This window comes from Engraulis encrasicolus, chromosome 9 (assembly GCF_034702125.1).
Source record: "Engraulis encrasicolus isolate BLACKSEA-1 chromosome 9, IST_EnEncr_1.0, whole genome shotgun sequence".
In the NCBI taxonomy this organism is placed as follows: domain Eukaryota; kingdom Metazoa; phylum Chordata; class Actinopteri; order Clupeiformes; family Engraulidae; genus Engraulis; species Engraulis encrasicolus.
Window position 1 is genome coordinate 46257126 of NC_085865.1, and position 26372 is coordinate 46283497.

Sequence of the window (26372 nt, forward strand, 5' to 3'; positions counted from 1 at the left end):
TGTTGCATTTTCATTTATTCTACATCACTACAAGCCTGATCATAGTCGACTTTCAAATCTCTTCAAGACTTGGTCTGACCAATAAAATAACAATTAACATTTCCCAAATGGCATGGTTGACCCACCTCCCTTGGTTTGCTACTGGTTGTTTACCTCCCGAAAAAGTGGGAGGAGTTCCCGATTCTTTAGGAGCTCAGAAACAATATTTGTATTGCTCCTGGCCTGACAAGAAGCAACGCTAAAGGAGTTGCGTCACTATGAGGGTGTGGTCTGGCTACATCACTACAGAAACCTCAGAGGCCAGAACACAAGGATCTAGGAGATCTTCAGGAGGATCTTCACTCCTCAACTTGTCCTTTCTGTAATGGAAATGCAGAATAGTGTTAAATGTATTACTAGGTGTAGCTTCCATATGTACCATACCTTTTCTGAATGTTGCATCTAATTTGCAGGGGTTGCATCCTTTAACCCATTGATGCCAAAAGCATCTGCAAAAAACGCCTGCTGAATGCCTAACCGGGCAAATACACCGGCCGCGACGCGATCGAAGCTACAGAGAATCGCTTCTGTGCAGCAGCAAGCGATACGAGCGATTGAAGCGACTAGTCTGTCCGTTACAAGCAGAACGCAAGCATTCGAACATTCCCATTGGCTGTGGTCACTGACCTCTATACAGTCATTGGCTGTCCCGGGTTGTCGCTGAACCACGTCATAGCTTATTTGCAGAACATTCCCAGGAGTTCAACTACAAACTCTTGCCCTCGTCGCGCGAATCGCCTCTAGTCTCCAGAATCGCTTTTGTCGTGCGACTCAGTACAAAGTCAATTACTTCCGTCGCTCGTCTCGCTCTTGGCGCGGCCGGTGTATTTGCCCGGTAAGACTTTTTTGGGAAACGTTGCCCTAAGCCTATAAAAACCTAAATATCTCAGCCTTTGAAGCACATAAAAACATGAAATAAGTTGCATTTAAACGCTAAGACGCCCATCTTGCATTATAATGTGTTGATACAACTCTAACATGCCAACATTTTTAATGAAAATATCTCAAATCTCATGACCCTGACTGCTGTGTCATGCAGCTCCAGGCACCAAAGGTCAATGTTGAGCAACATCCAGCATCAATGGGTTAAAGCAGCCTTCTAAGACCATTCAAAGAACAACTTTTGAAGGTAGCATGTACAGACAATACATTACATGCCTATTAAAGTGCCCTGATTATTTCAACTTTATTTTAGTGGAAAATAAAGCATTGTATTGAAGGATTGTTCTGACTGAACTTTCCACCTGAATCACAGCTCTTGTGTTTTGAGTTTTACTTGAAAAATGGTTGCTTCTTACCTTGCCACCTGCATCACGGCTCTTGGCTCTAATCTTGTTGACCTGAGACTCAGCTATGTCAGCTCTCTCCTCAGCCTCATCCAGCTCATGCTGCAGTTTGCGGAACTTGGTCAAGGTGCCATTGGCCTGCTCCTCCTGAAAAAGACAATCAATGACACTGTAGCTGAAATTCTTCTTACAATATAGATTGCTGATTTGGTTGCCATTGCTACATAATTGATGACTTACAGCCTCCTCTGCTGTTCTCTTGTAGGATTTGACCTTCAGCTGCAGCTTGTCAACCAGATCCTGAAGACGATGCAGATTCTTCTTGTCCTCCTCAGTCTACAGATAAAAAGGTTGGTCAAAACTTACGGAACCTAAGTCAATGCAATTAAATTGAATAGAAAGACAAGCAAATGTCCTCATAATTATTGGTAGAGTGGTGGTCTTTAGTACCTGGTAGGTGAGCTCCTTGATGCGACGCTCATATTTACGAATCCCTTTAATAGAGTCACCGGCCTTGCGTTGCTCCATCTCCACTTCAGATTCTAGTTCCCTCACCTGTGCAGAAATGTTTACAAACCACAAAAAGATGACGATTGACTTTTTGGCTAAGCACTGCCCCGATAGCAACTGTTGTCAGTCAGCAACATGGTTTCCACCATTGAAATGAATACAAATCAGGGTATATTTAAGTCATATTTTATGTATTTAGCTGTTCTCTTCTGACAGATAAATAATATATATATAGAGATGGACCGGATCCTGATTTTTAGGATCCTGCCGGATACCGGATCCACTGCTTATGATCCTGCCGGATCCGGAACCGGATATCGGATCCTACGAAGGGGTTGAAACACATAGCCTACTCGCACACGTGGGCCCTTTTTATTACGTTGGCTCAAACTATTTTTTAGACTCATTGGCTTACTGCAACACTGCCTGCACTGGTCCCTTTCAAAGTTCTTTCACTCCATGCAGCAGTTGGGGTTGTGAAAGACTGACTGAAAAACCTATGCTAGAGATGCACCAGGTCCTGATTTTTAGGTAACTGCCGGATACCGGATTCACTGCTTAAGATCCTGCTGGATCCGGATCCTGTGCATCTCTCTCTATATACAGTCCCAGGAAAAAGTTTGTACACCCTTTGAAATTTCTTACATTTCTGTCAGAATTGATCATAAAACATGGTCTGATCTTCCCGGAAATTTCAAGAAGGAACAATCAGAGTCTGCTTTAATTAATTCCACCCAAACATTTACAAGTTTTCATATTTTTATTGGTCATAAGGCCACAACATTCACAGGAGAGCAGGGCATAAGTAAGTACACCCTTGCATTAAGTAGGTTTTAACCCTCAGTTAGTTGCAATATCATCAACCAGACTTGTCCTGTAGTTGCAGATCAGATTAACAAAACAATCTGTTTGTATTTTGTCTCCCTCTTCTTTAGAGAACTGCCTCTCGTCAGCAGTGTTTGTGGGATGTCTGGAGTGCATAACTTTCTTGACTTCATGCCATATAATCTCAATTGTTTTTTTGTCAGGGCTTTGACTGGGCTATTTCAGAATGTGTATTTCATTATTATGAAGCCATTCTAAAGTCGATTTGCTTCTAAAGTATGGGTTGTTGTCACATTTCAGGACCCATCCTCTTGTGTGCTTCAACTGTGTGACAGACTTCCTCACGTTTTTTCTGTAAAATATCACAATACACTTGAGTTCATTGTTCCACTGATAATAGCAAACTGTCAAGGGCCTGAGTCAGCAAGGTAGCCGCATATAATGATGCTCCCGCCACCATACCCAGAAGAGGAGATGTAACCAAGAATAGCTAAAAATGGGATTCATTCTGCCAATCTAAAATGAATGGGGTTTCTGTCCAAAACAAATATTGCTGCACCTTTGAGGTTTGCGAAAAAGCATTCATATGCTTCATAGAATTACTGCAAAATATTCTGTAGACCAACGTTGAAACCAAAGTTGAATTGTTCAGGGGAACACACAATGTCATGTTTGGAGGAGAACTGGAGAACCACACCTTCACCAAAACATCATCTCCACCTTTGAGTATGGTGGCGGGAGCATCATTATATGCGGCTACCTTGCTCCCTCTGGCTCTCTTCAGTTTGCTATTATCAGTGGAACAATAAACTCAGAAGTTTATCAAGATATTTTACAGAAAAAAAGTGAGGTAGTCTGTCACACAGTTGAAGCACACAAGAGGATGGTTGCTGAAATGTGACAACAACCCATACTTTAGAAGCAAATCGACTTTAGAATGCCTTCATAATAATGAAATACACATTTTGGAATAGCAAAGTCAAAGCCCTGACAAAAGGCAATTGAGATTATATGGCATGAAGTCAAGAAAGCTATGCACTCCAGACATCCCACAAACCTTGCTGACGAGAGGCAGTTTTCTAAAGATGAGGGAGACCAGATACATCCAGATTGTTTTGTTAATCTGATCTGCAACTACAGGAAACATCTGGTTGAGGTTATTGCGACTAACTTAGGGTTAAAACCTATTGAATGCAAGGGTGTACTTACTTATGCCTTGCTGTCCTGTGAATGTTTACATCTTATGGCCAATGAAAATATGAAAACTTGCAAATGTTTGGGTTGAATTAGTTAAAGCAGACTCTGGTTGTTCCTTCTTGTGATTTCCGGGAAGATCAGATCATGTTTTATGACCAATTTTGACAGAAAGGTAAGAGATGTCAAAGGGTGTACATACTTTTTCCTGGGACTGTATATCTCTTTTTTTAGGGCTTTTTGCCTTTCATTTGTGACTGGACAGTGAAGCAGAGACAGGAAATGAGTAAGGAGAGAGAAACGCGGAAGGATCGGCAAATGACCCGGGCCGGAATCGAACTTGGGTCGCCGGCGCAGCAAACCAGTGCCCGCCTGTCAGGCCACGGCAGGGCCTCTTTTCAGACAGATATGATATGCCTTTGACTAGTGGCTATATTTTAGAGAGTAGTGGACAGAAAGGATTGTTGTTTGCTGTTGAAAGCTATATGCATGCCATAACCTGCAGTGTCAGAAAATGGTAAATACAGGGGAAGGCATCTCATTGAAAGACAATTTGACACGCACACACACGCACAAATGGCATCGTAACTTTTATGGACATAGTGGTATTATGACTATGACTATGAACTGTGTACTGTGAACTTGTGTACTTTGGGAGTATCAACGTAGGAGCATGGGGTGCTGTATAAACAAATGATGTTTTACTCCCTGACATTTACCTCCACATTGTTTGAATCCACACCCTGCACCTTTCATTGTGGGCTGTGGAAATCTCACTCCGAAGCCTCCAAACTTGTTGGGTATTTGCTAATGGAATTACAAATCCCATTCATCTCTTTGGAGAAGGTAGTTTGCTTTGCAGTGACTGACTTAGCATAGTAATACTTTCCTTGATTGGTCAGTTGAAGATTTAAGTTTTTTGCTCCTGAAAGGTCCATTCAAATACACTGAAATACCATATAGCAATAAACTCAATTCAACACTCACCCTTGACTCCAACTTCTGAATCTGCTTCTTGCCACCCTTCATGGCGATTTGCTCAGCTTCATCCAGGCGATGCTGCAGGTCCTTGATGGTTTGCTCCATGTTCTTCTTCATGCGCTCCAGGTGAGCACTGGTGTCCTGCTCCTTCTTCAGCTCCTCTGCCATCATAGCAGCATCAGTGATGGCCTTCTTGGCTTTCTCCTCAGCATTCCTAGACTCTCCCACAGCCTCCTCCACCTCATTCTGCAGCTGGTTTGTATCAGTCTCCAGCTTCTTCTTTTGATTCAAAAGGCTGGTGTTCTGTTTGAGAAATAATATTGATCACTATCTTTCTTCTTCTTTTGATGACTGAGTATTAAATTATAGTTAGTTTTATACCTGAGAGTGGAGCAACTGCACTCTCTCGCTGACATCAAGCAGCTCCTGTTCAGCCAGTTTCCGGCCTCTCTCAGTCTGCTCCACCAAGGATCTCAGCTCATCCAGTTCAGCCTGCAGCAGATTGTTGCGTCTGTCCACAATCGCAATGTTCTCTTTGAGATCATCGTTAGCACGCTGGGATTCATCCAGGTGCAGTTGAGAATCCTGTAAAGAATGTCGGTACAGCGGTAAATTTGAAGTATAAGTCAGACTTAAAATGCATCCATTAAAAGTTCTAATGTCTTATTGTTATGAACCTTCAGATGCCCATGGAGACCCTTGAGTTGCTTCTGAGCCTCAGCTGCCTGCCTGTTGGCTTGGCTAAGCTGGATCTCCATCTCATTGAGGTCTCCCTCCATCTTCTTTTTCACTCTTAGAGCCTCATTCCTGCTGCGAGTCTCAGACTCCAGGGAGCTCTGCAGGGTGTCAACCACTCTCGACTGGTTCCTCTTTGCCTGCTCCATCTCCTCATCCTTCTCAGCAAGCTTACGTTCAATGTCAGCTTTGACTTGATTGAACTCCAGCTGAGCTCTAAGGATCTTCCCCTCCTCATGTTCTAGGGAGCCCTATTGGAATGAAGGGCTGGAATTGTTACATTGCTACATTTTTTCATTGAATTTACATCCTGGGTTCTACAGTTATAATAAAAGTACAGTGGTTGTCTGAATTAAACTTTAGTGTATGTACCTCTGCTTCCTCCAAAGCAGTCTGAATCTCAGATTTTTCTTGCTCAAGGGTCTTTCTGGACTTCTCAAGTTCATGGATGTTCTTTCCGGTCTCACCAAGTTGCTCAGTGAGATCAGCAATCTCCTCTGTAGAGAGAAAATGGCAATATGAATTGCTTGATGGACTGTACGGGTGGTAATGTGAAGACAAAATATATTAAATAGTGTACATTTTGAGAGACCTTGCAAGTTTTTGTTCTCCCTCTTCATAGTCTCCAAGTGATCCAAAGATTCTTCATATGAGTTCTTCAGTTTAAAGAGCTCAGTGCCAAGAGATCTGGCCTCTTTCTGGGAGCCCTCCAACTCAGTCTGGGACTCCTCATATTTCTGCTTCCACTCAGCCAGGACCTGGGTTAAAATAGGATTGTTCGTTTCTGATCAGTGAATTCCAATTTACATATAAAAAGTGTTCAATGTTTACCCTAAATAATACATGATCATATACAATAGAAAAAAAACATCTGAACCTTATCAAAGTTTCTTTGCTTCTTGTCCAGGGCAGTTGCAGCAGCATTGGATCTGTCCACATCTACCATGAGATCTTCAATCTCATTCTGCAGTCTATGCTTAGTTTTCTCCAGGGAGGAGCATTTGGCATTGACAGCTTCCACAGCTTCCTCTGCATCTTGCAGACGCTGAGCCAGCTTCTTCCTGGATAGCAGAAAATCAGCGTCTTGTGTCAATCAGAATCAGGAACCATATAATACTTCTGTCTGTAACATAGTTTAGGTTTGGGGGGACTCTTACTTGGAATCTTCCAACTCCTCAGTCCTCTGGATGGCATCAGTCTCGTACTTGGTTCTCCACTGAGCCACTTCCGAGTTAGCCTTCGAGAGACTGCGCTGCAGCTCAGCCTTGGCCTCCTGCTCCTCCTCATATTGCTCTCTTAGGAGGTCAGAGTCATGGCGAGCAGACTGCACTGCATGGGCTAGGGCATTTTTAGCCTGAGAGATAATTATGATCGTATGAAACATGTTAATAGAGCCATCACAAGTGCCATTGAATTTATAACAAAGAAAAACACATTTGATCAAACCTTGACTTCCTCCTCCAGTTGTCTCTTAAGGTCTTCAATCTGCTGGGTATAGGACTGCTTGCCTCTAGTTAGCTGAGAGACAAGAGAGTCTTTCTCCTCCAGCTGCCGAGCCAGCTCACCTTTTTGATAAAATTATTAAGCTTTTTTACTTTTAATATTTAAGAGTAAAGAGTCATCAAAATATGGCATGTTAAGACTACATATTCAGTAGAATAAATGTACCATTTTCAGTTTGAAGCTTAGCTTTTTGCATGGTGAAGTCATTGATGCTGCGTTGGCCTTCTTCAAACTTGGTTCTGTATTCAGTCATCTGATCCTCCAAAGTCCTGCACATCTTCTCCAAGTTTGCCTTGAATAGTAATAGTAATAGTAAAACATTAAAACGTCTTTCATTCAAATCTTTGAGAAAGTGGGTGACCGTTAGACAACCATCCTGACCACATTTATGATTCATGAAATGAAGGGCCTGCATTTTCACTGCTGTGCTGCATTTCCATGAATGATAAATGGGAACAATAATTATCTTTCATACAGTGTTCTGAATGTTAACAATTTAAGTTTTAACTTTTTACCTTGTTCTTAGCAACTTGCTCCATGTTGGAAACAACATCATCCAGCTCCAGGCGGAGTTCACTTTTCTCCTTCTCAAGCTTTTGTTTCACTCTCTGAAGGTTATCAATCTGCTCACCAAGGTCAGCTACGCTATCTGCGTGCTTCTTCCTCAGTGTGGAAGCAGTTGCCTCATGTTGCAGAGTTGACTCTTCAAGGTCTCTGCGCAGCTTTTGGAATTCAGCCTCCCTCTTCTTGTTCATTTCAAGCTGGGCTGCAGTGGCACCTCCAGCCTCCTCCAGTCTCTCACTGATCTCCTCCAGCTCTCTGGCCAGGTCAGCTCGCTGCTTCTCCACTTTGGCTCGGGCAGCTCGCTCAGCTTCCAGCTCTTCCTCAAGCTCCTCAATGCGGGCCTAAACAAGAGACATCACCCTGTAACTTTTTTAAAACTTAGAAAGACGTATTTTACAACTTTGTACAATATTTTTTCTCTTACCTGAAGCTCCTTCAGTTTCTTCTGGAGCTGGGCTGCCATGGCTTGCTCATCTTCAATCTTGCTACTAAGTTGACTGATCTCAAAGTCTTTCCTGTTATGTATAAAACAATATAAATAATTAAAGATGAACACGTCATCACCTTTTACTCTTAAATGATCTGTTTTAAACTTACTTTTTGAGCCTTTCTTCCATCTGCTGCTTGTCATTCTCTAGATCCATTACATTCTCCTGTGTCAACTTTAAGTCACCCTCCAGCTTTCTCTTAGCTCTCTCAAGATCCATCCTTAGTTTCTTCTCCTGTTCCAATGATCCTTCAAGCTTTTATGAGAGAAAGTTATTATTATGTAAATGTCCCAATTCACACAAATATTTTGAATACTCAGTTAACATTTTTTATTTTGAATACTAATACTACATTTTATTTTTTTCCTACATCATCAACTTGCTGCTCCAGCTTGGTTTTGGCCTTGGTCAGAGTGTTGACTTTGTCCTCCTCACTCTGAAGGTCATCCAGCGTTTGCTGGTGAGCCTCTTGAAGAGCCTTCTTCTCCTTGGTCAGCTTGGCAATGATTTCATCAAGAGCAGCCATCTCCTCAGTCAGGTTTTTAACCTAAAAGGAACACAGGTATCATTCTGTCCTATAATGTTATTATGAATTAAACTTGTATTCTGGTACAGGAAGTAGACCTCAGTGAAAATTACTCAGTAACACTTTATTTTAGGGATACATCTTTTATCACTAATACATACAATGTGCCTTTATACCGTTAAAGTTCCATATAATAGCCGAGTTCCAATTAGCGGCCGGGTTCCCTTTAAGGGCCGGGTGCATGAGGATATTTGGACAGATAATGGCCGGTTCCAAATAAAAGCCTGGTCTAAATATTCATTAAATGAACCAAGGAAGAAGGCTTGACCACCGGCGCTGCATGTTTCCCCCCTTATATTGTTTTGTTTAGTTTTTAGGATGTGTCGCATCTTTGACCATCAACCAGTGAAGCGAAATGTCAGAAATTTTGCAATCTAAAACTCGGGGGAAGCAGCGGTGTTTCAGGGTATGGTTTTACGCTGTAATTGGCTACGCGTTAATGTGGATAAAATCCACATTTAGAACGAGTAGCATGTAATGAGAGAAAATGACATTTGAGACAAGCGTCCAACGAAATGAAATGTAACGTCAACACGAAATATGCAGCCCCTCTGCACTCTGATTCTCCTCCCTTCGCACTAAACTGGCAAACATTTTCTCTTACAATGCTTTTAATGTTTTGTGCACTATATGGACACATGAGACATTGTTGACATGTTGAAGTGAACTTTCTTCAATGTGCATGGCGGAGCACGCTCTCACACACACCCTGCACACACTGAACTGATCAACACACTTTAATCAAGCATCAATCTGCAAGGCGGAAGCGCACACCGTTGCAGCTTTGACTTTGGGGAAGAGATTGTTTAGTGAGATGTGAATTTAAATGCTTTTCATTTTCATTTGCTAGCTTTACATTTTTTTTTTTGTATGGTAGCCTATTAATATGTGGCATCTGTGCAGATGGAAACCGTTTTGTGTTAATTACCTTACCTTGCCTTAATTCGGCCTAGGCTACTTTTAATTAACCGCCGGGTAAAGGTCTTTGCATGGAGAAATGAAATGGTAATTGAATAATCGTTTGCCAGTATTGCAGGGTGTATTAAACCCAGTGTACACTGGTGTTTGGAAGAGCAAGGAAGAGAGCGGCATCTGTGATTAACCGCTTCGAAATGTGTGCGTAAAACCAGCTGTTAACCAGTGGGATTTGTGAATCTTGAAGTGTTGCCACATTAAAAAAGCATTGTTTGATTTCGTGTTTGTATTTTACTTTGACGCTACCTATAGTCCTGACCTCCTACACATTTTCTTTCTGTAGGGTATTGTAAATAAATCGACCGTATTTTGATCATGTTGATTTCGGACTTAATTTAGCCCTTCCATCACCCCTCTCCAATTGCAAACTTTACCCTGGTAGAAGGAGCTTTCGCTGCCCTGCACATACTCGTTAACCCCTTAGCGCAGCATTATGGCTCTCTGTAATGTCACAGCAATGTTGTTATAATGTAGTTAAGCATGTTCAGCAAGTGAATAGGGTCGCTGGCGACCCCTGCTGCAGTAAGAGGCTACTCACTTATTGTCTGACTGATTTTGGCTGCTGCGAATAAGGTATCTTTATATAAAAAAGGGCCTGTCACCGTTTTGGCTGAATGCTGACACCACGGACCAGATGGCCATTGCGGTCTTGCCGCGGGTCTTGAACAGTGCACACTCTTTCCGATTCAGATTGCTTCTTCTGAGAAGGCAACTGGCGCAGGAGAGGGGAAAGGTGGCAATATTATCCACAAGCTTGTTGGATAAATTGTGTTTAGCCTATCGCAGATGAGTTTCTTGAATATGTTTTAGTACATGGTACATTGACAAGGAAAGGTAGCTATGATATCCTCGTGAATAGGTCTTCGACTTTTCAAAATGCCTCCTCAACATTCAACATGTAAATTGGTTATTCTGGTTAGTCCAACGCTATCCTGGCAGGAGAATCATTAGTCATTTGTCTGTTGGTTTTTGTCAGCTGCAAAGTAGGATAGACTAGACCTCCAGGTCTTCATAAAAATCATCTACCACTGCTGTGATAATTTGACTACAGACACCGCTGAACATTTAACAGTTGTTTAGGCTACTGTATTGACAATTGCAGTCATGCTGCTTGTCTTGAACTACGCGCTCTCTTCCAGTTCCAGATGCGTGATAGCCAGATGAGAAGCGCAAAGGTGGGGGCTATCCGCGGTCGCGGAGGAAAGGTGTCAATATCCACAACCTCAATGAATAAGTAGCCTAACCCTTGAACTGTGCAGCAATTACATATTGCTTAGGTTCTCGAATACTTTCTAAAGCATGGAATTAATTTTCCATTAATAAGGAAAAGTGCAAGATTTATCCTCAATCCTCCCTGATAATGTTCTTCGAGTCTTCAAAATTGTGCATGTCAACAACACCTGCTGTGTTAACTGTTAGTCTTAAATTTAACAATAACATAGCCTATAGGCCTACTATTGCTTAAAGCAATTGAGTACCATATTTTCCCAGCCCGGGCTATTATTTGGAAATTTACGGTGAGTAACTTGTAAGGCATGTACAAAGCAAAATCAAACATTTGTTCGGGATGTATTCGCAAATGTCTTGTTCATGCACAATAAGGGATTTATTACCAATTTAACATTAGTAAGGACCTAGTAGGCCTTAGCGTTTGCTTAGTACATGCCTTACAAGTTACTTATCCAGGCATTAACACTGGATGTATTAGTGCTAATAGATGTATCCCTAAAATAAAGTGTTACCAATTACTCTATAGAATAGTTTTCTCTGTGTACTAGCTTGACTTAAACTTGTTCTGACCTTGTTCTCAGTAGCATGTTTCTCCTTTTCCACTTTAGCTAATGTGAGCTCCAAGTCATCAATGTCTTTCTTGAGCTCAGAGCACTCATCCTCTAACTTCCTCTTCTTAGCAGTCAGCTCTGAATTCATCTCCTCCTCATCTTCAAGTCTCTCAGTCAGCTCTTTGGCTTTGGCCTCAAGTTGAATCTTGTTCTTGATCAAACCCTCACACCGCTCCTCAGCATCACAGAGACTGTCTTGTTCCTGTAATAACATGTAGTATTTCATTTTAAAAATGAAAGAAGAAAGAAAGATTGAAGAAGATACTAAGGAAGACTGCCTCAACAAACGTATGGCAGAGTATGAGGTCATGAGCTACCTTGCATAAATGATAGCCCTACTTACAGTTTGAACTTGAAGCTGTAGGTCATTCTTCTCTTGGAGAACTGAAACCATTTTCTCCTCAAGCTCTTTTCTCCGGGCCTCAGATTTAGCATAGGCCTCCTTCAGTTTAATGAATTCTTCCTTCATGTTGGCCATCTCCTTTTCAGCTTCAGCTGATTGCAGCAGGGGCTTGATCTTGAAGTACATCTTCATCCAGGGCCAATTCTTGACACCCATGAATGCACGCACGTTCCATTGAATAATAAGTAGGGAATCTCTGAAATTATTTAAGACAAAGTGGACATTAGAGTGTAAAGGTAAAATAATGCCTCTTAAATTCATATGCCGTTTGCCATGTCCAGTGAGTCAAATATTTGGTCAATTCCTGACCAATATGAATATACGCACGTTCCACTGGATTACCAGCAGTGTACCTTGGCAACATACACGTACGTAATTGCACGTAATAAGTATTCATGTCAGCAATATTTGTACATGTTTTTCTTTTTTCGATTCTGCTTAGCAGATTTTCTCACCTGCGTTGCACAATTTTCTGGAACTCAATCCTAGCAAGTTCTCCACGTGCCCTAGCCTGAATACCAGTGATGATGAGAGCAAGACGATCGTCTCTCATCTCTTCAAGAACTCCCAGCAGACCAGCCTTGAAGAACACCTGACACATATTAAACATGGAACAAATTACCATCTCTTGTGACCCTCAGCTCTCAAAAGACGTGCTTAACATGCACAGTCTGTTTCAAGCAAATCAACTGTTCAACATATCAGCGAAAATCTATGTCCAAGTATGTCCAAGCTTTTACTGTTCATAGACTATATCCAAGGTGCCAAGCAGTTTTTCTTCAGCCTTCTTGTTGTCAATAAACTGACCACACAAAGTTGCACATAGCTTTTGAAATATTGATGCACTCTATATGCACTCTATGGGAACAACAGAATAAAGCACCTTAGTGTGTCCGAATCTGTATTGCTCATGGTCAATGTCCAGAGATCCCAAGAGTTTTTCAGCTCCCTTCTTGTTGTCTATAAACTGTCCCTCAGGGATAGCAGCAGGGTTCAGGATACGGTATCTGGACAGATAGATTCGTAATACTTGAAGGAAATAATCTCATAGCTATTTTCTTTTTTTATTATTGTATACAGAAGATAAAAGAAACAAAATAGGCCTTAGCCCTTAACCATCTGTACCTCTGTTTAAAGTCTCCATACTGGATCCTGTTGGGGAAGCCCTTTCTGCAGATTCTGATGCCTTCCAGCACACCATTACAGCGCAGCTGGTGCATGACCAATGGATTCTCCATGGCCCCAGGAGTCTTGGACTCATTGGGGATGATGCAGCGCACAAAGTGGGGGTGAGTTGACCGCAGGTTGGTCATCAGCTTGTTCAGGTTCTCCTGTAGTAGAATATTTATTTAGCATTAGACAAGGATTTGTGTAAAAGTGGCTACTATGAGTAGTGTGCTTAGAAATAGATACTAACTCTGTGCAGGGCTGACACAGTCTGGAAAGAAGATCCTTTCTTCTTCTTACCACCACCTTCCTTATCTGCAGCTGTAAAAGTAGTGCAGATCATAGGTTGACACAGCCTGATCTCCAAAATTCCGTGCTTCATTCCGTGCTTCCAAGTTTCATGCGAAAAGACCTGAGCGGTTTCAAACATTGTATCAAAGCATATCGGCGTTTGGGACGCTCCGTGGACTCTCCGAATGTGCTCATTTGTTTATTAGACAAACCGTGCGCAGCGTCATTGCTACTGCCCCGGCTATGCCCATCGTGGCCTTTTGCTTGCATGCCAAGGCACCACACCACTCACCGGTATCAGCTACTCTTTTTCTCCGTCTCTCTCTCTTTCTCCCTCTCCATCTTCCTCACTCGCAATTGTCCACATTAGTTATAGAACTCCCAACACATTTTTGTGTTCCCTTTCGGGACTGAGAGCCTATCCACCATTAGACCATTTGCTAAGTCGCCACTGACTACAGCAGCCCTCTGAGGTCTGAGTGCCCTTCAGAGGGCAAGTTGTCTCCAAAAACAAATCTGTAACTCTGTGAGTTTTTGTCATTGAAACATATAAGTCACACCATTAGAAACCTCAGATCTTCCAGGTTCCAAATATATACAGTATATATGAAATGAAAATACTTGAAAATGTCAGGGTGGTGCAAGCAGCCTAAAAGCCTCTGAAAGGCCTTAGACCTCAGAGGGTTAATTGTTTGGTGATCTGCAGCTGATGCTACCTTTGTTAGCATTGCTACACTCCAGATGAACAACGCCATCTTTTGTCTCGTAGCAACGAGACCAGCACTTTGTCTGCCTTACTCACACACACACACACACACACACACACACACACACACACACACACACACACACACACACACACACACACACACACACACACACACACACACACACACACACACACACACACACACACACACACACACACAACCAAACACACTCACGTTCCCCTTTCGTTTACAATTCCCCCTTCTATTCTTGTTTTTATACTTGTGCCTTATAATCGTGTATTACTCCATTGATCCGACTTTGAATGTAATGCTTTATTGGATTATTTAGTAGTTAATAAAAGCTAATCATTTGATTGCATTTTGTTGTTGGGAAACAACATACTTGAATTCCATTGCCTTCAACCGAGCTTTATGCCCGTGTGTGTTTTGGCTGACATAGTGACACAAGAATTATTGCATACATACGTATGTACAAAGTACATCCAGATTCTAACTCTTTCATAGATACTCTTTTATCTACATATGTTGTTTATTACTATTGTTTATGTAACTATAAATATGCATAGCTGATTAGCCATTCATAATTTCACTACATGTAAAATGCATGTTACAAAAATCACTTGACTTGACTTAATGGAGAAATAACGGTAACACTTTATTTTAGGGACACATCTATTAGCACTAATACATAAAATATTAATGCATGTGTAAGTAACTTGTGAGGCATGTACTAAGCAAAATAAGACAGTTGTTAAGCATGTATTCACAAATGTCTTGTTCATGCACAATAAGGGATTTATTACCAATATAACCTTAGTAAGGACCTAGTAGACCTAGATTTCTATTTATGTGTAAGCACTAAGGGCCAGAATACAATGTGTATAAGCTCCTGGTACACTGTGTGAACAAACCCTGAACAGTGTGAAAACAGATGTGGAATAAGGGTCCCTATTCTAAAGTGATGCATTGCTCAGCCCAGATGGCTTAGGGCCCCCGCACTACCTAGGGCCCCCACTGTACGGTGGGTGGTGAGATGTCATTTTTTCATACACCAATTAGTTTTAATTGTAAAAACCCTACAATAAATGCAGAATATAACGATGAGTAATAGTTTGGAAGCGAAACTAAGCTATTCCTTTCTGATAAATAAGTTAATGTTTGAGAAAACTTAGCTACAAGAAGTGCAGTGCATGATGGGTAGGCTACGCCCTTAGTCAGAAATGCAATGCATGGCCAATGCAGCAATGATAATATTTCTGTTGTTACGTACATGGCAAATTGTTTGGATAGCAACTAAATTTCACAAGTGAGGGGAGGAGCTAAGGACGTAGGCTCAGAGCTGGGTAGGTTGTCTGTTGGCCTAGATTGCGTACCCATCATGCACTGCACTTCTTGAAGCTAATGTTCTCAAACATTCACTTAATTATCACAAAAGAGTAGTTTAGTTTTGCTTCAAAACTATTATTCTAATGTTCTGCATTTATTTTGGGGTTTTTTACAATTAAAACTCAGTGGTACATGAAAAAAAATTACATCTCACCAACCCACCGCCATTGACAAGTGTACGTTCAATCCTTGCTATATATAGGCTCTTGTTACCTCCCTCTCATTGATATGAACAAGAGAAAACTAGATGACTCAGCTGGGTAAATATTAATTATTTGATATACCCTTACACTTTGTAGATCGGGGGGGCTAGGTAGTGCAGGCCTGGGTGGTGTGGGGGCCCTAGGACTTTGGTAGTGCAGAGGCCCTGAGCCATCTGGGCTGACCAATGCATCACTTTAGAATAGGGACCCTTATTCTGCATCTGTTTTCACACTGTTCAGGGTTTGTTCACACAGTGTGTCGGGAGCTTATACACATTGTATTCTGCCACTTACTACTTACTAATAAATAGAAATATAGGCTTACTGGTCCTTACTAAGGTTATATTAGTAATAAATCCCTAATTGGGCATGAACAAGACATTTGTGAATACATGCTTAACAACTGTCTTATTTTGCTTAGTACATGCCTTACAAGTTACTTACACAGGCATTAATATTGTATGTATTAGTGCTAATAGATGTGTCCCTAAAATAAAGTGTTACCGAAATAACTTACCAGAATCAGCCCCAGCATATCCAGCAAACAGGTTAGACAAAAGCTTAACAGTTGACTTCTGGTAGAGACCAACCACCGTCTCATTGAGGGGGTCCTTGTTCTTCACCAGCCAGTTTCCAATGTTGTAGTCAACAGTGCCAGCATAGTGAACCAGGGAGAAATGAGCCTCTGGTCTCCCCTTGACAATCCTTGGCTTCTGGAAGCAGGCATTTTTGCCCAAGTGGTTGTCATAAAGCTTGGCTTTAAATGTGGCATCACTGGCCTTGGGGAACATGCACTCCTCTTCAAGGATGGACATGATACCCATGGGCTAAAAGACAAAAACAGCAAGACATTTTACTCCCTATGGTCTGCAACCTAATTAAGTCATGTGTGCAGAAATTGTATTTTAATCTTATTGTCAAATGGTAATGACCAAGTCTTAATCTGTTACACAACACTCTCTGTGACGTCATAGCAATGCTGTTCTGATGTAGTTGAGCTTTTTCAGTGAATGGGCCACATGTGAACCCATCTAGACATAAGGGCTACAAATTCAAGAAATCAAGTGCTTACTTTTTCAATGAGTTCAATACAGGCAGCCAAGTCCATGCCAAAGTCAATGAACTCCCATTGAATTCCTTCCTTCTTGTACTCCTCTTGCTCCAGCACAAACATGTGGTGGTTGAAGAACTGCTGCAGCTTCTCATTAGTGAAGTTGATGCACAGTTGCTCAAAGGTGTTGAACTGAAAGAAGTTAAAGAGTCATCTTCCTCTTTATTGTGTTTGTTGCAGGGTACAGGAAAGTTGGATTTTAAAAAAATCATTATATCATCAAAACTTACATCAAAGATCTCAAATCCAGCAATATCTAGCACACCAATAAAGTACTGACGAGGTTGTTTGGTGTCCAATTGTTGGTTGATTCTCACCACCATCCACAAGAACATCTTTTCATACACTGACTTGGACAGTGCACCAATAGAGTAGTACACCTAAGATAATAAATGAAGACATGAATAACTATAGTAAAAAAAAAATGGCGATCTCTTTAGGTAACACAAAACCTTTACTGTGTTAAACTAACTCTTGGTAGACACGCAGCATTTTACCTGCTGGACACTTTGTCCCTTGGTGACCCACTCGTTTCCTACTTTGACCCTTGGGTGGCACAACGCCTTGATGAGGTCAGCAGAGTTCAGGCCCATGAGGTATGAATATTTGTCAATATCTGGAAAGACAGAAGATGTTCCATTTATTTCTCAAATGATTTACAGTAATTCTAATATTAAGACATGGTCTATAACACATGGGTGCCACAAGTTATTGCTGTGAAGGTGTCATCTTTGAATTTAGAATTTGTACCTTCAGTTCCATCAGCCTCTGCCTGCTCCTCTCTCTGCTTCTGCTTGAACTTTGTGTTGCCAAAATGCATAATGGCACCAGTCAGCTTGTAAATGCCGTTCTTCTCCTCTTGGGTGAAGCCCAGCACATCAAAAGCATCCTGTAAGCAATCATACACATGCTTATCACTAAAATCACACAAACATATACATCAAAACTTGGGAAAGCTTGGCAAATCTGTGGTATAAGCTCAGTATACTGACATCAGTTGCTTGCAGTTCATCCCCATCATCAATAGATGTTACTTGAATCTCTCCTTGGGAGATGAAGGCGTAATCATAGGGGTTGGTTGTGACCAGTAGCATCTCTTTAAAAAAAGACCACAGCAGAAGAAATGGCAGTGGAATTAAGCAATATGACACGTGGGAGGGGTTTTGGTAATGGATATCATCCCCAGTGGTTGTGGTTGCGGCCATAGGCATTGGCAGTGGCATGAAGCCAAGGGCTGAGTACATGTACACTGCCCATGTCTGTTTCAACACAATAGTGTGGTTGACCCAGTGATGAAGGGACAGGGAATGGATTTATTGAGAGATTTTTTCAAACAAATATATAACAAAGATGGCAACAATAATAACATAGGTCATACCTAGCAGTTCTGGTTTCCTCTGAGAGAGGATCTGGTAGAAGATGTGGTAATCTCTCTCAGCCTTGAGCTGATAAGTGACACGGGACTTCTCCAGCAGATCTGTAAAATGAGAATTATTCAAACAAAGCCCAAGGGTTTTTATGGTGTACCAAATATTTGAGAGAAAAAAAGTGTAATACACTATTTCTATTTTGGGTGAGGCACTTACATGTTTCAATATCAGCAGAGGCAAGTTTGCCACTAGCAGCGAAATGGATTCTGATGAATTTACCCTGTGAAACACAAAAGTAAATATCCCTTACTTCAATATAATTTCCACCCAGCATAACTGATGACAAGCTCCAGCACATCTGGGAGATCAGACGTGCAATTTAACATTTGGGTCTTATCTGAGGTAATCACACATGTTAAGGTAAATATTTAAGCATAGTAATGTACAAGTTTCAATATTTGCTGAGGACAGCTTCCCACTGACTCCAAAGTTGATACGGATGAATTTACCCTAGCATGAACAGATCACTATAAATAAAAACAAATGTAAAGAAGTGCGAGTGTTGAGATGAAATCAAATTGAAAGTCATCGGATGGCTTACGAATCGGGATGAATTGTCATTCCTGATGGTCTTTGCATTACCAAAGGCCTCCAGGGCAGGGTTGCACTGGATGATTTGATCCTCCAGGGTACCCTAGATGACAGAAACAAGTTATTTAGAGGACCTATTATAGGCAGAGTGAAGATGGCCCACACCAAGATGTATCTGTATAATAGGCAAAAAACGAAAAAAGGTGTTTATGCAAGGTTTTTCAGATGCAAGTTATTCATCATCTTACTTGGGTGTTTAACAGTTGCATATTCATGCATATTAAATAACTTAATTTACCTTTTTCTCATCCTCCTTGGACTTCTTTCCAGAGGTTGCTGCAATGCTGGCAAAGTACTGGATCACTCTTTTGGTGTTAACAGTCTTTCCAGCACCAGATTCTCCACTAAGAGTCAAAATTGACATGTTGAATTTTCTTCACAAAGAAGTCTGTTAAGATGAATGACTTAACATTCAATGTGAATTATAAAGCATCATCATACATGTGTTTAAACAGTACTCACGTGATGAGGACAGACTGGTTCTCTCTGTCTGTAAGCAAAACATACAGAATTTGAATAATATAAGTAAATATTAATTAATTTCTAAGTAAAAAGAGAATTCAACCTGGTGCTTAGGTGTTGTAAAACAAATCCAAAGTGGTGCTCTTGGGGTAGGGAAATCCACAATAAACAAAGCAAAAGGCCCCAGGCACTCCAGAGTATATCCACAGGAAGAAGTGAATTTGTTTAAAACGCTTTTATTAGAAGAGGCTACTTAATGGCAGCATGTTTCGACCACAAATGGTCATCAGGGCAAAACATTTTGGCATTTTTAGTGATACTTCTAATAAAAGTAAGTGGAAGTATTCACTTCTTCCTGTGGATATACTCTTAAGTGCCTGGGACCTGTTGCTTTGTTTATAAATAATTGTTAAATAGTGTTTTTTATATTCACTTTAAAACAGATTTTTCAGTTTTACCTGACAGCATGTATTGGTAAGCATTGTCAGAAATGGAGAAGATGTGTGGAGGAGCTTCTGTCCTCTTCTTGCCTCTGTAGGCAACAACAACTTCCTGATTGTACACTGGCAACCACTTGTAGGGATTGACAGTGACACAGAACAACCCAGAGTAGGTCTGTAAAGACATGTTAAGACAGATTCATCATAAGCCATTTTAATAAGTCCAACATTCAAGTACCGTAAGTCATCTTTGTCAGTTGTTTTGGTCAGTATGTCAAACTGTCCCCCAATTTTGATTTTTCTACTCACATAGATCATCCAGGCTGCATAACGCTCTTTGAGGTTAAACAGCACAGCAGGCTCATGTAGGAAGGTGAACATCGCCATGTCCTCAATTTTATCGAACTTTGGCGGGTTCTGTTGGTGGACATCAGTCTCCTTCACAGTGACAGTCTAAGCAAGAAAATGAGTAAGCATATTGAAATTACTGTTCTTTTTCACCTCGGGAATTTTTTTCTCTACATCCAAGAAGTTGGATTCAAATGTCTGTGAAATGTACACATGACAAGTCCAAAAAAAGTAACGAGATTAGGGTGAAGTAACGGCAGAAGCATGGCATACACACAAGTAACTGAGCAGAGAAAGGTTCAACCCAGACTGTTATGATGACAGAGATGTTGAGGGGCAGAGTCAAGGGTTCTACAGAGTACACGTGTTTAGTGAGGGCTCAACAAACTTTGATTTTAAAGACAGAAATGTTAGTGCAGTACCTTTCCAAACTCAATTTCAGTTTCTGCAAGGGCACATATTTTATTTTAAAAAAAAGTTTATTGTATCAATGCACAGCATTGTTACTAGGATTCAGCAGATTCCTCAGTTCTAAAACAGCTACACACTTACAGGTACACTAAAAAATTATTTCCTACCTTTCCAAACTCAGTTTCAACACAGACTCTGTCACCCTCTCTGGCTTGGACCATCCCCTTCACATACTCAACCTCAGGGTCCACCACAAAGCAGGCCTTCTTGATGTCAAAGGGGCGAGTCTGGGCCTCCAAACGCTCCATATCTGACTTCCTCAGAAACGGAGCCGCCGGCCCAAACTCTGCCATCAGTGCATCCCCCATGGTTTAACCTTATCCTAATTCAGCCATTGGGGAAAAAAGAAAACTCCAATAATGCATCCCCCATGGTTAATCAACTACATTTTGTCATTGAAAAAAAAGTATTGATTTATGACGGTAGAAACCACACAAGCAGACTGAGCAACAGCTTTGTTCCACAAGCCATCAGACTCATGAACACACTGAAGAAAACCACATGACCATTCCTAGGTGACTGGATGACATTCCATGAATATTTCTTCACCATGCCGCTGGCATTTTACTCATGCACCTTGTATACAGATCTACGCTTTTCACTTTACTACTATGACCACTGATTGTACTTCTGCTGCTATGTGTGCGTGTTTGTGTGTGTGTGTGTGTGTGTGTGTGTGTGTGTGTGTGTGTGTGTGTGTGTGTGTGTGTGTGTGTGTGTGTGTGTGTGTGTGTGTGTGTGTGTGTGTGTGTGTGTGTGCGTTTGTGTGCGTTTGTGTGTGGTTGTGTGCGGTTGTGTGTGTTTGTGTATTATATCAGTATTCTTATTGGGGGTGTGACGTTCACGAACGAGCAGGTTCTTTTGAACGGCTCCCTGAAGTGAACGATGGGAACCGGATCACAGCTGGTTGAGCCACTCAACCGTTATTTTGTTCATTTTTCATTAATTTTAAGCACGTGACCTTGACCAGAGTAATTATATTTGGGAAAAAACACAATTGTTTGCCTTACAGAGTGGCAAAAACGGTCTTTAGAAGCAGGAGAATAATCAGTTGTTGTTTGGACAAAATTACCGTGAGGTGAAGTCAAAATATGACATTCTAAACACTGAATAAATAATTTTAAGAAGAGCCAGTTTTTTGAACGGCTCTTTGAAAGGAAAGAGCCACTAAGATCCGGATCCCGTCAAAGAGCCATAAATCCCATCTCTAATTCTTATTGCACACTGTGTGTGTGTGTGTGTGTGTGTGTGTGTGTGTGTGTGTGTGTGTGTGTGTGTGTGTGTGTGTGTGTGTGTGTGTGTGTGTGTGTGTGTGTGTGTGTGTGTATTGTATTGTATTGTATTGTACATGTCCATATCAGCCAGTGTTTGAAAAACTGCACATGTGTGAGTGTGTATTGTCTGTGTCTATGCTGTGAATGAATGTGTCAGAGAAAGAACTGTAAATTCATGTATGAGTAGGCTAGTTGTGTGCGTGCCAGCGTGCGTGCGTGCGTGCGTGCATACGAGAGAGAGAGAGGTTATCAATGTCTTATTTAAATGTTTTTTTTTTGTGAAACTGCACATTAGAGACTGGTCAAACACAATTTCAAACTTCTGTGCTAACCCTGTTACATAGATTTTTAACAGTAAAGTACACTTGACTTGACTTGACTTGAACGGACTGGCAAACCGAGCCGGTGCCCTAAACTCCTTCATTAATGCGTCCCCCATGGTTCGGACTTTGAAAACGGAGGAAAGTCACAATGGTAGAACAGACATTTTACATGACAGACAGTCCTTGCGTAAGCACTGATGAGTTTTTGCACAGGTCCTGAAGCATGATAACCATCTAACACAAGTAGCCTATTACCAAACATTTTTTTTTCTTTTTTCAATAGCTTTAAGAGATTGTAGTTGTATGTTATGACACCTTGAGAATATTAAGATCACTACAAGGGAGTTAAGTTACCAGGTGTTGTAGGTAGGCGTACGTTAGTATATGTATATTGTGAAAATTGGGCTTGGTATAAAATTCTTTAAAGAAAAAATTGCATATACGTTGAAGTCCCTCTAATTCAACTCTTGCCTTGAGTTAAAGGATATGTTCAGCCAATTTGAACATGCAGTTGTAATGCTCACACTAACCTGGACTTGTCAGTACCTGAATTTCTTTCTTCTTCTTTTTTTTCAGCCTTTTCCAAGATCCTGGTCATTGTAATGGAGGCAGGTGTTTGTTTACATTTTGAAAAACATATTGATTTATTCCCAATAATATCCAAAAGGTTATGCAACATCAGCAGACAGCTAGCAAACAGTGATACCTTTTGAGAAAATATTTGGAGTAGGCCTCTGTTAAGAATTTTGTAATGTAAACAAAATCTGCCCCCATTAGAATAGCTCAGATCTCGGCAAGGGCTGAGCCGAAAAAGACAGCATCTCCGGGTACTGACAAGTCAAGGGTAGCTTGAGCAATACAACAGCATATTGAAATTGGCAGAAATGGTCTTTTAAGAAAGGTAACAACATTGATCTCTCCCAACAAATACTAATCACATTGAATTGTCCTTGAAAGATTGTACTTCTCATTATCTGGTCGAATAATAGTGTACATTGTGTGAACATTCTAAACATAGCCTGGACAGATTTGAATTTGTAGTATTTTTAGCATGTGAATCTCACCTCGTTTGAGTCAACCTTCGAATGTACAATGTTGATTTGATGTTACTTCTGGAAGTGAATAGAGAAGATGCAGTGTCAAGATCAAACACATGCAGTTGTATTCTCAGCTCGGTGTTGAGTTGCCCAACAATGTTCTTTCTCCACTGCAATATGCACAAATTGTGTCTGTTTCTCTGTTCCCTGATAGCCCAGGAAATCCCATGTTGCTATGCACAATTGTTCCGATGTGAAAGACAGCATAGATTCTGTCCCTCAGCGAGGGTTCCTAATCATGGTCTCCAATTAGAGAGCAGGGAGGCGTGGAAAGGCAATGACTGCAGTTTGTTTGAATAGATACTACTGACACGATTGTCTAAGGGCTGCGACATGCCAAATGATACACATTCGTAATGCCCAATAAACAGCCGTCGTCAATCTTAAACCACACCCCCACCCCACCACCACAGGATTTATAGTACACATGTCTATAGACCTTATCTCACTTGTGATTAGGTCTGGTGATAACCAGGCAAGGTCCCTGATGAGAGAGTACCACCATGTGGTAGATATCTGAAAGGTGTTCGATACTTTCTTCAGCCAGCCTGCCCATAATGACCCATTCAATATTTAATTCATTACATAAACTGCCATGTGTCTGTTTATATGTCTCTCTATGTATAGTTTGTCTTGATTTACAGTTTTACTTTATTGTTTTCCTTATTTATTCTAGCCTTCATTTAGTTGTCTCTTATCCTACTTATTTGTCAACTACTGTACCTGCCTGGTAGACCCTCAGTAGCATGTAGATGTGAGCTTACCTCTGGGTTGGTCTATACTGTGTCCACCACCACCACGACTGAAAGCCACGAATGATTTGCTTCTTTTATAGGGGAGAGTCAATCCCAATATGGAGGTGAGCATCAAGTCAGCCCCGCTCTCCCCATATTTCATAAAAGGAAAACCTCTGAATGGCTCCCATCCAGACATATGAATTTGATATGGTGATTGACACAGACGGGAGCAAGTTTACATGTAAATTCAGGTGGGGGAAAGGACAGCAAGACAGGGCAGCAGCATCAACTCCTGGACCCCAGGCCATATCTAGGAGTTTGCTATTGTCAGACGGAACGCACAGCCTGTGCACCATTTTAAAATCACTATGGACATTCCCATAGCCAAGAACAAAATGCTGACCTTTTGCTCAATACATATGCTCAATGACTGGCACACAAACGTCAAATGGCATATACTATATATCATTTTAAATGACCATATGTATCTACTTTTTTACATGACAATTGATGGTTAATTAAAACAATAACGTAATTATTTTATTGAAAACCTTTGTCTGTGATTGTTAATGAAAACTGCATGGTCATATTGCTGGCAATGAGACAAGGGAGAGAAACACTACGTTATGTACCCTTTAAACATTTTGCAAATATAACAAGGTCCAAAAGACGGCTACAGCTGTCAAATTTTGTAGACCATTGCAAGGTCAGAGCATGGGGGTCCATGATGTATTGTCACCTTTCTGTTCACGTCCCCCTCGAGTCATGGCCCTTCACAGCATCTCAGTGGCACGACATTGTTTCCTTGAGGACAAAGATAACTCTGTGAAATTCAGCTCAGGTTCCTCCGTGAGTGACTGTACTGTACTGTACTCATATTGATGCTCTTTACACGAGACCTTCACACCCCCCTGGGAGTCTGTACAGCAGCTGCCCTCTCATCACCACAACTGCTGTTAATGTTCAAACACATATGATATGCCATTGTTACTCGTGCATTAAAGCACAATTTCAAGAAATTTCACATTTAAAGTGAGATTAGAAAGAATTTCACAATTCGAGTCACAAGTCGATCACATTGGCAACATTTTTTTGAGTGATGTTGGCTCAAATGGCGTTAAGTCAGTCCACATTGAAATATTGGCTTCATTCATTTAAAAACATGATACAGTACTGAAACATATTAAGTCATAAGTTAAAATGTGCTTCATCCAGACATGAAAAACGCCTGTCATTGTAGTGAAATCATTAAGTTTACTCGGAATCCGCCCGATGGCCTGCCTAATCCTGTGAATCTAGTGACATTTGTTAAGCTGTTTGCAGACAAGATGTCAAAAAGGTGTTGAGCCCAAAGGCCTATAAGGTCTTGCACTCAGAAGTGACTCAGAAGGGGGGTGGGGAGTGGGGTCAAGAAAGCTGTGACACACTAAGGAAAGCACCAGGCCACCCACAAGGTGTTAATGCTGTGTCTTTAAAACGCTCACACGTGTGTGCATCACCTGCCAAAAGAAGACCTTGCACTGTCAAGGTTGAGCGATCCTCAGTCTCCATACTCACACATCCTTAATTACCTCCACCAAGGAGGTTACAGTATGTTTTCGGTCGCGCTGATTTGTCTGTCTGTCTGTCTATCTGTTTGTTTGTCAGCAGGATAACTCAAAAAGTCATGAACGGATTTGGATGAAATTTTGTGTAGGTCTTGGAAATGACAAAAGGAAGAAGTGATTACATTTTGGTGGTTATCTGGATCACGATGCGGATCCAGGAATGTTTTAAAGATCTCCACCATTGCGGGATAGGACGAATTTTGACATTCCAGTGACTAACCCACAAAAACAAGGGAGAAAGACAAATAGGCTGTAACAGTCAAATGTTCTATCAAACAGCTTCCTTTGTGGAGGTCTGCACTCTCTGAGTGCATTTCTAGTTTTCTTTGAATTTGACATGGGGACTAAGAACCACCCATTTGCATGTTTAATCAGTCAAATGAATCACCAATAATGTGCCCATTTATATTCAGGCTCTCAAATTGAAATATCCTAAGCAAACAACATTTAGGTGACTACTGCAAGTTCACAGTGATTTTCTGAATAAGCTTTCCTTGTTGTGAGGCGTCTTGGATATGTTAATACCTCAAATGGTCTTAGAGTCTGTTTTTCTGAACATGGTCTATCCCAAGTCACAGAATGTCTTTTTGCACAATTACCTTTTTACATTTTTTTTTTTTTTTTACATATTACATTTTCACATTCTTTATCTTTACTATTTTTATTTTTATTTTCCCCTCCCTGACTATCCCTGTGTTATTTGTGTCTTGAAATGTCCATGTGGGCATTTGTTTATTTGTGTATTTATGTAAGCTACTGGATACCTGAATTTC

At 41.0% G+C, this 26372-nt stretch overlaps 1 protein-coding gene and 1 long non-coding RNA gene across 2 annotated transcripts in view; one reads left to right on the forward strand and one right to left on the reverse strand.

Annotated features, from left to right (window-relative positions):
- On the reverse strand, window positions 1-24070 carry LOC134455899 (myosin-7-like). The gene is made up of 39 exons (XM_063207254.1): window positions 24020-24070; window positions 23223-23270; window positions 20669-20883; window positions 20052-20195; window positions 19761-19917; window positions 19303-19330; window positions 19079-19184; window positions 18791-18883; window positions 18406-18469; window positions 18198-18296; window positions 17812-17915; window positions 17570-17708; window positions 17317-17435; window positions 17050-17199; window positions 16781-16951; window positions 16226-16535; window positions 13348-13418; window positions 13056-13261; window positions 12814-12937; window positions 12386-12522; window positions 11871-12126; window positions 11487-11729; window positions 8496-8672; window positions 8235-8380; window positions 8062-8152; window positions 7589-7978; window positions 7239-7365; window positions 7017-7135; window positions 6728-6924; window positions 6448-6631; window positions 6163-6328; window positions 5943-6067; window positions 5513-5821; window positions 5217-5420; window positions 4842-5138; window positions 1776-1880; window positions 1566-1661; window positions 1338-1472; window positions 1-359 (listed from the first exon to the last, which is right to left on the reverse strand). Exons 3-39 carry the CDS (start codon window positions 20867-20869, stop codon window positions 339-341), a joined length of 5811 nt encoding a protein of 1936 aa, XP_063063324.1. The 5' UTR covers window positions 20870-20883; window positions 23223-23270; window positions 24020-24070; the 3' UTR covers window positions 1-338.
- The window catches only part of LOC134455908 (uncharacterized), an 18090-nt gene continuing 4850 nt past the window's right edge, over window positions 13133-26372 (forward strand). The window contains exon 1 of the long non-coding RNA XR_010036200.1: window positions 13133-13219. This is a non-coding gene — a long non-coding RNA (uncharacterized LOC134455908). The remainder of the gene's footprint in view (window positions 13220-26372) is intronic.

Bases quoted from the DNA above. Each gene is read 5' to 3' on its own strand.
- LOC134455899 (XM_063207254.1), bottom strand. From the start codon at position 20,869: ATGGGGGATGCACTGATGGCAGAGTTTGGGCCGGCGGCTCCGTTTCTG. The intron at 7,366-7,588 runs GTAAAAAGTTAA...TTACTATTCAAG, and splicing joins AGCAAGTTGCTAAGAACAAG to GCAAACTTGGAGAAGATGTG. The intron at 5,421-5,512 runs GTTCATAACAAT...CATTCTTTACAG, and splicing joins GTCTCCATGGGCATCTGAAG to GATTCTCAACTGCACCTGGA.